Source organism: Rasamsonia byssochlamydoides, assembly GCF_041956645.1.
Source record: "Rasamsonia byssochlamydoides strain NRRL 3658 unplaced genomic scaffold VTN77scaffold_2, whole genome shotgun sequence".
NCBI classification, from domain to species: Eukaryota; Fungi; Ascomycota; class Eurotiomycetes; order Eurotiales; family Trichocomaceae; genus Rasamsonia; species Rasamsonia byssochlamydoides.
The window spans coordinates 381,731-395,829 of record NW_027192385.1 but is presented as its reverse complement, the minus strand read 5'-3'; the positions used below and the strand labels follow the sequence as shown (position 1 = coordinate 395,829).

General features: G+C 51.5%; 6 protein-coding genes across 6 annotated transcripts; 3 read left to right on the top strand and 3 right to left on the bottom strand.

Moving 5' to 3' along the window:
* Nucleotides 1-35: 35 nt before the first annotated feature.
* VTN77DRAFT_2696 (uncharacterized protein) lies at nt 36-1,681 on the top strand (the record flags this gene model as incomplete). Its single annotated transcript, XM_069418563.1, has 2 exons — nt 36-113; nt 176-1,681. The coding sequence occupies 2 exons, from the start codon at nt 36-38 to the stop codon at nt 1,679-1,681; spliced, it is 1,584 nt and encodes a 527-aa protein (XP_069282177.1).
* Nucleotides 1,682-2,237: 556 nt separating this feature from the next.
* Nucleotides 2,238-4,347, bottom strand: VTN77DRAFT_2695 (uncharacterized protein; the record flags this gene model as incomplete). The annotated part of the gene is made up of 2 exons (XM_069418562.1): nt 2,238-4,196; nt 4,270-4,347. 2 exons carry the CDS (start codon nt 4,345-4,347, stop codon nt 2,238-2,240), a joined length of 2,037 nt encoding a protein of 678 aa, XP_069282176.1.
* Nucleotides 4,348-4,805: 458 nt separating this feature from the next.
* Nucleotides 4,806-5,762, bottom strand: VTN77DRAFT_2694 (uncharacterized protein; the record flags this gene model as incomplete). The annotated part of the gene is made up of 1 exon (XM_069418561.1): nt 4,806-5,762. One exon carries the CDS (start codon nt 5,760-5,762, stop codon nt 4,806-4,808), a length of 957 nt encoding a protein of 318 aa, XP_069282175.1.
* A 725-nt stretch (nt 5,763-6,487) lies between these two features.
* Nucleotides 6,488-6,959, top strand: VTN77DRAFT_2693 (uncharacterized protein; the record flags this gene model as incomplete). The annotated part of the gene is made up of 2 exons (XM_069418560.1): nt 6,488-6,721; nt 6,834-6,959. The coding sequence occupies 2 exons, from the start codon at nt 6,488-6,490 to the stop codon at nt 6,957-6,959; spliced, it is 360 nt and encodes a 119-aa protein (XP_069282174.1).
* A 535-nt stretch (nt 6,960-7,494) lies between these two features.
* Nucleotides 7,495-9,903, top strand: VTN77DRAFT_2692 (uncharacterized protein; the record flags this gene model as incomplete). The annotated part of the gene is made up of 1 exon (XM_069418559.1): nt 7,495-9,903. One exon carries the CDS (start codon nt 7,495-7,497, stop codon nt 9,901-9,903), a length of 2,409 nt encoding a protein of 802 aa, XP_069282173.1.
* A 564-nt stretch (nt 9,904-10,467) lies between these two features.
* On the bottom strand, nt 10,468-12,476 carry VTN77DRAFT_2691 (uncharacterized protein; the record flags this gene model as incomplete). The annotated part of the gene is made up of 3 exons (XM_069418558.1): nt 10,468-11,905; nt 11,968-12,245; nt 12,303-12,476. 3 exons carry the CDS (start codon nt 12,474-12,476, stop codon nt 10,468-10,470), a joined length of 1,890 nt encoding a protein of 629 aa, XP_069282172.1.
* Between the last annotated feature and the right edge of the window lie 1,623 nt (nt 12,477-14,099).

Sequence of the window (14,099 nt, the reverse complement as noted above, 5' to 3'; positions counted from 1 at the left end):
GTGGAGGCAGCTCTTTTCGGCATTTTACCGCCACCATGGTCCTTCAAGATCTGGGGCGGCGTATCAACGCCGCTGTCAGTGATCTGACCAGGTCTAATAATCTAGATGAAAAGGTCATTATTTTTCCCTACTTGTCAAGAAATAGAGCATCACGGCTTACAAGTTTAACTTCTAGGCTTTCGATGACATGCTCAAAGAAATCTGCGCCGCGCTGTTGTCCGCAGACGTCAATGTCAAACTTGTCCAGTCCCTCCGCAAGTCCATCAAAGCAAGCGTCAACTTCTCGTCGCTCCCTCCCGCGGTCAACAAGAAACGATTGATCCAAAAGGCCGTCTTCGACCAGCTGGTCGCCCTCGTTGATCCTAAGGCGGAACCTTTCCGGCCCAAAAAGGGCCGATCGAATGTCATCATGTTCGTCGGTTTACAAGGTGCCGGAAAGACGACGACATGTACCAAGTTGGCGAGACATTATCAGATGCGCGGCTTTAGGACGGCGCTAGTCTGTGCGGACACATTCCGTGCTGGTGCGTTTGACCAGCTGAAGCAGAACGCTATCAAGGCGAAAATCCCGTACTATGGCAGCTTGACGCAGACGGATCCGGCCGTGGTGGCAGCGGAGGGTGTGGCACAGTTCAAGAAGGAGCGCTTCGATATCATCATTGTTGATACGAGTGGTCGACACAAGCAGGAAGCGGATTTGTTCGAGGAGATGACCCAGATTCAGAACGCGATCACCCCAGACCAGACCATCTTGGTCCTAGACAGCACCATCGGTCAAGCGGCAGAAGCACAATCGTCAGCCTTCAAGGCCACTGCAAACTTTGGAGCGATCATCATCACGAAAACGGATGGACATGCGGCCGGAGGTGGTGCGATCTCCGCTGTCGCAGCAACCCATACGCCGATCATTTTCTTGGGAACTGGTGAGCACATGATGGACCTGGAACGGTTCGAGCCTAAGGCATTTATCCAGAAGCTTCTGGGTATGGGCGACATGGCTGGACTGGTCGAGCATGTCCAGGCCGTCACCAAGGATTCCGCCGCGGCCAAGGAGACCTACAAGCACATCACCGCTGGTATCTACACATTGCGGGACTTCCGCGAGAACATCACGTCTATCATGAAGATGGGGCCTCTGTCCAAGCTCTCCGGCATGATTCCCGGTCTGTCGAATCTGACAGCTGGCCTCGACGACGAAGACGGCTCGATGAAGCTCCGCCGGATGATCTACATATTCGACAGCATGACGGCAGCCGAGCTCGACAGCGACGGCAAGATCTTCGTAGAGCAGCCGAGCCGCATCGTTCGGATCGCCTGCGGCAGCGGGACAACGGTTCGCGAGGTCGAGGACCTCCTCTCGCAGCACCGCATGATGGCCGGCATGGCCAAGAAAGTGGGCGGCCAGCGGAAGCAGATGCAGCGCGCGCAGAACATGCTCAAGGGCGGCAACAAGGAGCAGCAGATGGCGGCGATGCAGAAACGCATGGCGTCGATGGGAGGCCTGGGTCAGTTGCCCGGCGGACTAGGCAGTATGGGCGACATGGCGAAGATGATGCAGATGCTGCAGGGCGGACAAGGTGGAGGCGGCCTGCCTGGTCTCGGCGGGATGGATCTGCAGAGCATGATGAACCAGATGAGCGGGTTGATGGGCGGTGGAGGAGGTAGGGGAAGGGCACGGTAGCCATAGCCGTCACTGTCCATCGACCGTGCTCTCAGAAATCTTTTTCATTCTCTCTTCATGTTCTTCTCCCGCCTTTTTACCTACCTACCTACTTACCCATGTATGTACTTACTACTGTCCTTTCTCTCTCTTTCCGTCTTTCATGTCATGATCCACGCATCCATATCCATATCCATGTCCCAGCCTATATAACATGGCCTTGCGGACGACAGCTGGTTGGTTGGTGTTCCTGGCGTTATCGGTACGGAGTACACTGTACTGTACCTATCTAATGAATCAGGTTTCGCATGTATTGATTATATCTTACAACCAGACGGAACATGAATACCTGCGAATTTGCTGTATGAGAATCATCATTTCTAGACTAATGTATATTCTAAACCCACGAAAATTGAAATTAAGCACAAATATCTAACCGACGAACCAATTGACTGCCTACCTACCTACCTACCTACCTAATCAATAATACATTTGAAATAACTAACTAACTCCAATAATTGAATCACAAAAGACTTTCTTTTTCTCCCACACAATCTGATCCAATATAACCTCAGCGCTAGTCTATCCTCTCCTGCTGTCTCACCTTCTCCAGCACCGGCCAGAACTTCTCCTTTAGATCGTCCCATGCACGCGTGACTTTCTCCTCCAGCAACCCGATCGCCTCCTTCAGACGCCGTGCTCGGAGGGCCGTCTTGTCGAACACGACTCGACCAGGCGGCAGACGGGCGTGGGCGTGGGCGTGGGCGCCGAGGCCGACGTCTCCGTGTACTACCGGCACGGTGAGTTGATACTTCCATACAACGACGCCGTCGACGTAGAGGGAATATGTCAGGACGGAGGAGCTTGGGGTTTTGTTGTTGTCGTTTGATTCCCCCTCGTCAGACAGGTCGATGTCGATCTGGCCGAATTTGACGTTGCCATCTGGGGCGTATTTGACCATGACATCTTCGTTGTCTGTTTGGCGATATGTTCGGATGGGGAGGTAGAACATGTTCAGTGGTCCGACGCTGAATTCGTGGATCCCTTCGCCCTCTGTGCCCGGGGCAAGCTCGTTCGAACTGAGCTGCAGCTCCGGGTCAGGAAACCGCGTGGCTGCGAACTCGTGCCGATCTCCGCTCAGGAGCACGACGCGGACGCCCAGGTCGCGCTCGGCTCGCCACATAGCTTCAAAAATCGTACGGCGCTCATTCAGGAATCCACCCCAGGTGTCCTGTGTGCCAATATGCCAGTTCTTGGTGAACGGAACGCTGGAGGCGACTATCTTCCATTTGACCTCTGCGGGCTCTGGTCGAGCCAGGAAGGCGAGAAGGGACTGCAGCTGTGCTGATCCGAGCATCGTGGAATTGGGTTGAAGAGGCTCCGAGCGGTAGGTTCTCGTGTCGAGCATGAAGATCGACGCGGGTCCGTGGATGAACGAGAAATATGTGGTGTTCTCTGGAGTCGCAAATGGCAATGGAGGGATTGGAGGGTTGACGCTGACATGATACAGCGAATAAGGCTCTGCTGCTGCTGGGTAGGGAGGAGTCGTATTTCCCTTTGCCCAGTCATTTGCAATCTCGTGGTCGTCCAGCGTATGGATCCAGGGGAGGTTGATGGCCGCGTCTTTGGGTTCGTGCCAGCTAGGGGAGGAGTAAACACGACGGTACTCACTCCGGTAGTGAGCTGGAGAGGATCCAAAACGGAGAGGTACATCAATGTAGATAAAGTCTCCAAGGAACAGCATGAAAGAGGGTCGTTTGAGTGGCGGGAGTTTGGAAATTGCACGCGAGACCAGCTCGATTCCGTGGATGCGGAGAGGGTGCGAGAAAGGGCTGTAGGGGAAATTTGGCTTGATACAGCTCGAGGTGAGGAATGTCAGTTTATTAGCAGACTGGGTGCCTGGTAATGGTGCGGTAACGAAGGTGCCAGTCAGGTTGTTCGACAGGGCATAGCGATATTGTGTCGACGGCTTGAGGTTCTTCAGCGTCACCGGATAGGTGAAGTCGGTCGAATTGTCGAGCACGTAGATCTTGCCCTCTTCAATCCATTTGTCCGTCTCATCTTCCCCCGCTTCCTGATAGGAGACAGTCAACGGAAGGTGCGCAGAATCAGGCTCGCGGACGAGCAGCTTCGCCGTCGTAGGGGACACGTAGCCAATGCGAGAGAAAGCAAGGTCGTCCGCGGGATAAAGGAGCACAGCCCGAAGTAGGAAGTCTGCCGTAAGCAGGGCCAGGGACACGTTGATCGCAACCGTGATCAGCGTCGATAGCTTAGATTTCTTTGATGGTAGACCTGTCAACAACGTCTTCAGGAACGAATCGGCGCCATCTTGGTCTATCGCGGACTTCATCTTTTCGCGAGACTTGTCCAATAAGGAGGAAATTGAATCACCATTCTTTGCTTTCTCATCTTCCTTCTCTTCTTCGCTTCTGCGTATCGGACCTGTCTTGGTCGCAGGTTGGAGCAAAGACCACAACGATGCCAGATAAACCGCCAAGGAGGTGAATATTATCGGGGGGAAATGGTGACCAGGGATCTGCGAAAATCGTGTTAGTCTTTAGATCTTGTACATTTTCCAAAAAAAGGAAAGCCAGGGAAGGGGTATTTACCCATCGAAGGAAACCGATGCTTGCCAGTCTGATGACTGCCGAGCTTGTTGCGGCAGCTACTCGTTGCAAGGAGCTCATGGCGTGGAGGAATATGCCGTCTGGTGGACGGCAAGCCGATTCAGTAATTACCTAGGCAATTTTCCCGAGCTCAGGCAGCTCCTTGTAGATGGTGTACATTGCTCAATTTCACGGACTCGCCTGGAGGTCGTTTGTTTGGAGGATTTGTTGCCGTTGTTGCCATTGCTGTAGCCTCATCTATGACGACATCCCGCACCGGCAACAATGGAACCAATTCCGCTTAAAGCAAGATTCATCCACGTGCAACATCCCCCATCCCCCATTTACAGATTGCTATCACGTTGCTTTGGGGAATGGTTTCTTACCAAATTTTTCTTGTCTTTGTATAAATTACGAGCATTACACGCAGAAAAGTCTACACTCGTGAAGTCGTCTCCATTGCCTCGACGCTATCTGCAAACGGGTATCAAGCTGATATCAATCAATTCGACATGCGACAACCACCAACAGGCTTCTTTCTAACCTCGTGGATTCGCCATCCCGCTTAGCAGGCTCATGAGACTATTCATAGCGTTCACTCCGAGTACTGTCTGTGCGGCTGTGAGGACGTCTTTCATACCCATACTGAGAGACAGCGCTGCAGCCCATTGCCAGGGTTTCTCTACATCTCCCGGCAAAGAGTTAAAATACTCCCACCCCATCACGCCGCCAAAATCTGGGAATTGTCCAATCAATGTCGCGATGATCGGACCTACACTCCCTGGAGGAACGTATCCTTGCGAACCATTCCCTGGATTCGTCAATAGGCCCATAACGACCTTCTGGGGAGACCACCCCTGGGCAATGATGGCGGCGTACATTCGAGGATCTCCCCAGCCATTGTAGAACTGCGCGTTGTACCAGCTGATCTTTGATCCCCGTTCTTGCTCCAGCTGGCGATAGTCAAAGCCAGACAGATTGCCCATCCCAACAAGGGCAGCCGCCACGGGCGCCAGGGTGATGATGAAGTCGTCTCCCAAATCGGCCTTGAGGCGATCAATCAACCGGATGATTCCCCGCAGAGACATGGCCTCTTCGACGTCGAGGTCCAATCCGTCCAGCCCGTGTCGACGGATCATCGCCAGCAGGGGTCCGTAGTATGCTTCGAATTCCGGCTGGGTACCATCCAGCCGATGGTAACTCCCGATGGCGGCTCCACCGAGCATCCCCATGACTTTGACGCCAGCTCGTTGGACGAGAGGCACTTCCTCCCATAACGGGGCGTAGATGGGACTGTCCGGAGGATCATCGTTGAGAGTGATGTTGCCCGGCTGAGCGTTGATATGGATGGCAGCAAGGATTATATGCGTGACACCGGTATTGTTCTGCAGCAACGGCAGCATAGACACATAGCCCCGATCGCGGGGAACGATGGTCTGGTGGTAGCATACGATTCGGCGTTGGCTCGAGCCAACAGGCCTGGCCAAAGGAGGCATCCCAGATTGGGGACGGGAGCAATTGCAAGACTGCTCCCTCTGACTGGCTATTTTGTATTGGATTTGGTCTGACAGCGCCTGCATAAAACAAGCAACTAAGAAGCGTCTCTGCCATCTATGGTACATGATGACTAATCATAGTGTATCTTAGTCACGTGAAGTGAATGAAGTCATGCATGAGAATGATCAAACCACTTTACCCAGCCTGCATACAACGCGGTGTCTACCTGGCCTGCGTATCTATGCTCAGCCTGCAAGGATGATAACCCTAACTTCATTGGTATTCTGCACTAAATAACCGTAATAACACCCAATGACATTTATCATGTGGATCTTTCATGTTGTATGGTTGCTGATAATCCAATAGACTCCTTAGAACGATAACCCCAGATTTCATTTACCCAATCCCTTTTTATTCTTTGAAGGTCAATCAAAATAAGCTATCCAATGTGGCGGTACTTTGTCATCTAATTTGCCCAGTCGCTCATACGTATTGAGTTATGACATCTTCTGATGGCACTATGACCCAATCTCAGCCACAAGTGGCATACATTACAAATCAGCCATGTGAATCAAGATGTTTTCCCTGAATGACTGATTTTCTCCTCTGTCATCTCCTTGTCTTTATGTGATTTCTCCATCTTTTGAAGGACACACGATTCGCATATAAGTTACCCACCATGATGAACTTCGTGATATCTCGCTGTACATACCATAACACAAGTATGCACCTGCTGGGAAGCAGCACCAGCTTCAGGTCACTGCTCTCACCTTCGCCCGGCGCTGGTAGCATCTGGAGAAGCTTTGCTACCACCGTCACACCGCCGAGGCACCCGAATCCAGGCAACTTCGCCAACCGGCCAACAGAAGAAATGAGAGAGATCGGCCGCAAGGGAGGCAAGAAAGGTGGAAAAGCAAGAGGGGGCGGGGGATTTCATAATATGGATCCGCGGAAGCAGGTAAGAACTGCGTTACACCTCCTGCCTAGCTAGTTATCAGACTACCTCCCGTGTCCTTTGAGTCGGTATTGGTATCATTTTTAACCTGCGCCTCTGGCATAATTTCATCTAGCGCGAAATCGCTTCCAAGGGCGGACGTGCCTCGGGCGGATCGTTCACGAAAGGCAGTGAAAGACCTCGAGAAGCAGGGAGGAAGGGAGGATTAGCGCGTGGTCGGTCTCCGTTTGGTGAAGAGTGAGGGAAGCTTTGTTGATCTTGAAAAGAAGCAAGAATGATGTAGATGTATGGCACTGTACTATAGTTAAGGCATATTGGGATGTGGTCCATTCGAGCACAGCTGAGTTGTTGCTTTGTCAGGGTAACTGAGTTGTCTGCCAAATTGTCTGGACTATATATCGTCAAATAGGTAGAATACACTGCAGGAGAGAAATTACTTGATAACAATTTCCATCAAAGTACGGAGTACTCCGTACAGAGTACTCCATACTGGCGTAGTTGATGTTGGACGCCAGCCGGAATCTGCGCCGAGAGCGCGCTAAACTAGACGGGGGCTTCCATAAACAACAACGGTCCTTAACTAACCGTCGCCCCGGCGCGGGAGTCGTTATCAATGGTTCTATTCTCAGACACGCTCTCAACTCTCGAGCCTATCACCTTGCCTGTAGTCGAACTTCTACTATGAGGGCAAGTATACGGAATTGACAGCTATTTCTATCCGCATTTTTAGACAACCAGCAAGCAGCGTTCCTTGAGCTCCACGTGTCGTCGACACCATGCCGCTGTTCACGTCGCCGTTTCCGACGTCACACGACACGATAGGCACCTCCACTCTTATGCCATCATCTCCTCCTCCCCAGCTGATTCGGACGCGTCAAAATCCAAAAATAGAGAACGGCGAAAAACCGGCCACGCGTCGCCAATCGAGAGACGCGGATGCTGAAGATCCTCTCAAGGAGAACCACACATCCGCGTCGCGAGTTTCGTCCTCAGGCCCGGAACTAAACGAACTCGACAAGCGACTCGCACAGTATACAATCGATTGGAGCAAGCTTCCTGATGGTGAGATCGGGGACAAAGACCATGATCCGGAGCCATTGGACGCGGACGACGACAAAGACTCCTCGATTGGTGGCCCGGAGGACTTTACCATGAACATAGAGAAATATATCCTAGGAAATGGAGACTCCAAAGACCGGCGGAGGGAGGATCCCATTGAAAAGCAGGGACAACAGCGTCTTCACTCCCGTTCTCCACCGGCACAACAAAACGCGGAGGAGGGTGAATACAGCGAATTCGGCCCTCCAGTCGATATGTCGACACCGTCACACCTGTTGCGGAGAAAGAATCTCGGCACAGGGAAAGAAGGAACGCATTTGGAAGATATTGAAGAACACTTGGCCGACAGTCCTGGTAAGCCCGGGACGCCCTCTAAGCCGACATCAGAGAAAGAGCACCCCGAAGATGACACCTTTTCGACTGTCCTCCGGGAGATAGAGCACCTGCAGGATGAGTTACGTGATAGGGATGCGAAAATCCGAGAGAATCAGCAAAAAGCTCTGGAAGCAGAATCTGCTGCTGAAGAGATTAGACATCTACGAGCAGAGCTGCAAAGGAAAAACACATTATTATCTAAGTTAGATGCCAAACGTGCTGAAGAAGAAGCACTGTTGCACGAACAGATTCAAGCGTTGCAGAAGCAAAACGACGAGAAGGAGAGGCTTCTCCAGGAATCGAAGAGCAGTTCATCCAAGGTGGAAGCACTCCAACAGCAGATCGATGGTCTTAAGGCCGAACTCAGGAAGCGAGATGAGCTAGCATCCAGTCTTGACGAAAGTACCAAGACAATCGCGTCGCTCCGTCAGCAATTGAGTGATGCCCACGAGCAACTGAAAAAGAGAGATGAGGCTTTGGAGGACAGCACGTCCAAGTTGCGCGAGATGGCTGCCAACACGGAACTTCAGCTTCGGGAGAAGAATACCGAGATTGAAAATCTCAAGGCTCAGCTGGATGACCGAGAGCTGGAAATGTGCCACCTGGAGGAAAACCTGGCCGAGGTCAATCGCGAATACGATGTCCTGGAAGAGAGGATTGGTATGCTGGAAAATCGGAATAGGCCACTGGAGGAGAAGAATATCGCATTGGAAGCCGAAGTCAACCGGGCCAAATCTGAAATTGTCGCACAGAAAAATGCTCTCTCCAGCATGGCCGCGAACTTCTCGATCGAGACAGATGGCAAAACATACAACGAAATCCTTGATTCCCTCAAAGCGTGGTGCCAGTCAAAAAGAGCCTCTGATGCATCTTTGCAGGAAGCACAGAAGAAAGAGACGGACGAGCTGCGGACACAGATTGCCCAGCTTCAAGCGGAATCGAAGACAACAGCCTCGGCGAAGGAATCTCTTGAGTTGGAATTGAAGCGTTCCCAGGAACTAATCACCGAGTCGCGGGCCCTGATCACGACTATCGAGAGCGAAAACACGCGCCTGACATCCCGACTGAATGAACTCAACTCCGATCTCGCCGAGGCTCGAGAAGAATTGAAGCGCGCGAAGGAAGAGCGTTCTCGCGCTCTTGAAACCATTGAGCGTCTGAGTAAAGGTGCAGCAGCACGACCACCAAGCCCCGCCCGCTCAACAATCCCGACACCGCAGGAATCAAATGAGCAAAAGTACCGTGCCCTTAAGGAAGCACATCAAGTCGAGATCAAGAACCTGCAGGACGCCCATGCCAGCGCCATCTCTACTTTGCGTAAGTCCTACACCGGCACCGCGGACAACCTGCGCGCCCAGCTGGCCGAATCCGAGAAGCGCGAGGCAGACCTCCGAGCGGAACTCCGCGCCCTCCGCAACTCGGCATCCTCCCACGAGCGCGAAGTATCTCGCCTCACCGCAGAGATGAAGCGCCTCGAGTCCGTGCTCGCAATCAAGGAAGAGGCCGCAGCGGACGTAGACCGACGGATCGCGCGGTCGGTCGAGAAGCGCGAGAGGGAATGGGAGCGCCGGATCGACCTCCTCCTGAAGGAGCGCGACAAGATGAGCAAAGCGCTACTGTGGGCCTGGGGGGAGAAGGAAGTCGGGCGGACGAAGGAGCCAGGCGGCGCTGCTGCAGCTGGGGACGATGCTGCTGCCCGAGGGCCCAAACAGGGCTATCGGTACAAGTATGTTCGTAGTGCTGCTTCGTGAGTGAGTGAGTGAGTGAGTGAGCATAGGGACTGTCTTGTCTGTAATGTACATGTACAGTAGAGAACATGCGGTGTATACAGAGAGCACCATGTTTGGAAATGCAAAGCACTTGTTTGAAGATACATTTTGGCACTTCTTCCTGTATGTGTGTGTGTGCGTGTGTGTTTCCTACCTGAAAGTATAGAAGACACAGTAGCATATTATCCAACGCCAGCCGAAAGCTACTTTGCTTAAACTTAATATAATAAACTTAACAATCAATACTCATCATCCTCATTCTCATCCTCACTAAAGAAAAGTTCTTCTAAGTCCATAGTCCATTCATGATATCCATTATCATACGTACAGTACTGGGCATTATTGAATAGCTTTGTGATGAATACTGTAAACCAAAAGGGTAAAAAGAAAAAACGAAATTAATGTTCGTTTCGACCTCCGCTATGGGCTTATATGAGGAAGCCTCAAAAAAAAGGTAAGATTTGAAACAAAACAAACAAAAAATCGTTTCTCAGAAACTGGGGTATTGTGTGTATGTCTTGTCATTTTCTTTTTTAACTTCATCCTTCACAGCCCATGCATACTTGTTCGTTCCGCACCTCGGTAGGTGTTTGTATCTATATCGTGGTCTTCTTCAAGAGATATGCCGCCCGGTCCCAGGTTCAGTGACGCCTTCCTGTTGGGGCCGATCTCGGCCACCGAGCTGATGCCGCCATACGTGCTGCTTCGCGGTCGTCGTGTGCTTGGGTAGACAATCGCAACGTCGTCACTGCGGGGTATTGGAGGAAGGGTCCGGGATGGGTCGAAGCGATGGTATTGATGGGAATGGAATCTTCGGAGATACCCCGGTTGAGGGTGTCGCGGATGATGATTGAAGTGATAACTTTGGGTGTGTCGCGGCAGGTGAGATTGTTCAACTCGAGAATTATAGGGACTAGGATGATGCACACTGTGGTAGTGGTGGTAGTTGATCGGATGGTTGGTGTTCCGACGTTTGATTCTACCATTCTCTGCCGTCTGCGGGCGTCCATGGCCATGTCCGTGGCCCATGTAGTTTGGAGGAGGCGGGATATAGTGGGGGTGGTGAGGATGATGGATGGATCGAGGCGGTTCAATGTAAGAAGTACGAGATTTGCGCACAACAAGAGGCAGAGGAGGGAGGACAGGAGGCGAGTCTCCCAAATTGGTATGCCGTTTCGGGGTGGGCGTATCTTGATTCGAACCCACGTTGGCTGCGGAAGTCGGTGATGAGTCAGTACTCGGGGCTAGGACTGCGTTTGCCGCAGAGGCAAGGCTCTTTGATGAATCGTCACGATTCTGCGCCTCGGAGTCGGTATCGGCTGACAGCGTGGGAGACGACAGGGCGCGGATTTGCGGATCTTCAGAGAGAGGGAGAGAGTCTGGCAATGTCTTGGGGAGGAATTTGCGAGAAGAAACGGATGATTTTTGTCGCTCATGCTTGGGCTTTGTCGGAAATTCTGGTACATCTGGGATTCCCGACGATTCTGGAATGGCAGGTCTGCTGAGTGTGGACTCAGTGCCCGGTTGCAAACTCGAGGACATGGAGGGATTTCGGGAGAGAGGTGAGACAGCGCTTCTCACGCTGTTCGATCTCTTGGACGAATCGGCCACTGGAGACACCTTTGGTGAGCTGTCGACCGGCGACGTCGCAATCTCTGGTCGAATCGAGGCCGGGTTCGTGTTGACACGCAATTGCGGGCGCGGTCGAGCGGCACCTGGATACCGAATGCTTGGAGGACGAACAGGTTTCTCAAAGAGGGAACTGTCGTTTGGTGACCAGTATAATTCGCCATTGCCTGGGCCAGCGTCAGGATGGCGGCAAAGGTAGAAGATCTCGTGCTTGAGCGTCTCGCTTTCCCAAGTTGACTCCGAGAAGATGCTTCCATCCCGTGGTGATCGTTGCGGCGCATACAGGCCCAGTAATGAGACATCATAAGGCCGTTTACACACTTGGAAGGAAAAGAAGAGAACACAGGCGGTGATACTGAGGACAATTAGTTAGCATAGAGCGATTGGCGATCCAGGTGCTCGTCAAGGCCAGCTTACAATGCCAGTACAGCAATTAGAACCGCAACCCGATGGAGGTAACAGCTGATTCCAATCTGCCAGAGATGGTGTGTCCTCAGACCCGGGTAGCACGTAGCTTGTTTGGAAACCACCACCAAGCCTGCCGCAGATGACGCCAACCACAGGACGACCATGATGCGAGGCAAGTAGAAGCAAGCTGTATGCAGCGAGGTTTTTGGAATGTTTAATCCACGCATCCTCATGTACTGCCAGGAAAGGATAGCGTGAAGAACTACGAAGGGGACCGAAAGAAACGACTATGGCAAAGATCGTTAGCTTTGAAAAGTCGGGTAGGCGCTAGAAAAGAAACATACTGCCACAAGACTCAAAATCAAACTCGGGGCCATGGTTCCATCCACGCGTCCAATTCCATAAAGATATAGGACCAGCACGCATTCAGACAACGACTGCAAAAGCATCAGGTAAAGAGCCACAAAGATCACCAGGCGAATCCACCCCCGCCGGCCCCGGGCAGCGGCCATGGTCATGCCCGCCATCACCAAGAAGCTTCTATATTTTTGCTGTCTTTCCAGCGTCAGAGAAGAGCAGGTGAAAGTGCAAGTATAGAAGCCCTTGACACGAGCACTTCGTTGAACGGTATGAAAATTAGAAGAGACAGAGCTGTTTGGATGACGGGGGATGGGGGAGCAAACTTGTTCAGCGAAAAAAGCGCAAGCCAGGAATCATAGCATTTGCACTGGAGATGATATCCTGGAGAAGAGAAAGGAGGAGGAGGAAACAGAAGCAATTGAAGTCCTTCAGATGGGAGCATCGTGAACTAAAAAGAGAAATATAATTAGGGCTCGACGCGTCAAACGCGCAGCTGGAAAGGAGGGGAGGGAATGCATCCTCAGATGTGGCGGGCATGAAAAAAAGGCACGAGTCTACCTGACGAAGCACAGATAAGAAAGGGATTGTTATCCTGGGAGGGTTCAGGATATCGTCTGGAATGCTGGTGATTATATGGCATTCCGGAGTCTGCAGGGAGGCGGGCGGAGCGCATACCTCGACGCGACTCAAACTGGGAAGGACACAGATTAGTAAGATAGCTAAAACACTGTCAGGAAACTGAAAATCGTCAGTAGAGCAGATGAAGGTTTCATCACTCCCCTGAAGGCACGTCGTCTGAGGTAAAAAGGGATAAGATGTGGAACTTGCGCAGGACAGGATCACTGCGGTTTAAGCTCAAGGAGCCATATCCACATCGTGCAGACTGAGACATATTGAAGGGACCCATTGCGCAGGATATTGCGAACGTTCAACACTGTCAATTGTGTCATGCTTCTGTGCATCCAAGGTCCGAGTGTCTTCAGTCATCATCCCACGAGGAGGGGACGTATCAAGGGATGATGAAGGAAGGTGCTGCTCGTGACTGCTCCCAACGGCAAGGCCCTAACCTAAACTCGTCAAGCCCTGCGGGTACTGCCGATAAGGGATATCATAGATATCTATGCCTCCTACCTACAGTATAATATATGAGCAGCCATGAGACAATTCCAAATAAGATCATGACGAATTCTAAGCGCATCTAGATCTTTCGATGAAGAATTCATTCTCCCTTTCAGAATCCATTCACTCTTTCGCGAATTCTCTTGAAGCTGATCCTTGCGTGGTGAGTGAAACCTGTCATTCCGACGAGTCTTGTAAATTAATCAAGGAGGCAAGGAACTGAAGAATCTGACATTATAATCTAGTTGGTGCAGGAGCATATGTCTTCTTTTTGGAGTCATCGTCTGGGAAGGTTATAAGTATAAAGTCTCTCGACTGCGAGTTCTTAAGGGTATACAGAGTTGTCAGGCAGCTGAGCTTTTGCACAATGAATATTTTTTTAAAAAAAAAAATATCCGATATTCCGCAGAGGCTGATAGAAATTGGCATCACCGACTCCAACAAACGACAGCCTTCAAATGAACGATGAGATTGCCGTGTCTTCTGCCTGAATAGCTAAAAATAAACTGCACTTTTCGGAAGTTCCCCTGAATTATCACCGACCTCTCGGCTCTTCCAGTCTGGCTGGGAAAAGACACTGCTAGCGCCATCTTTTAGCGCTTACACTGCCAAGGACAGGGCGTTTAAAATCTACGAACCATCCACTACGATGTGCCAGTTAA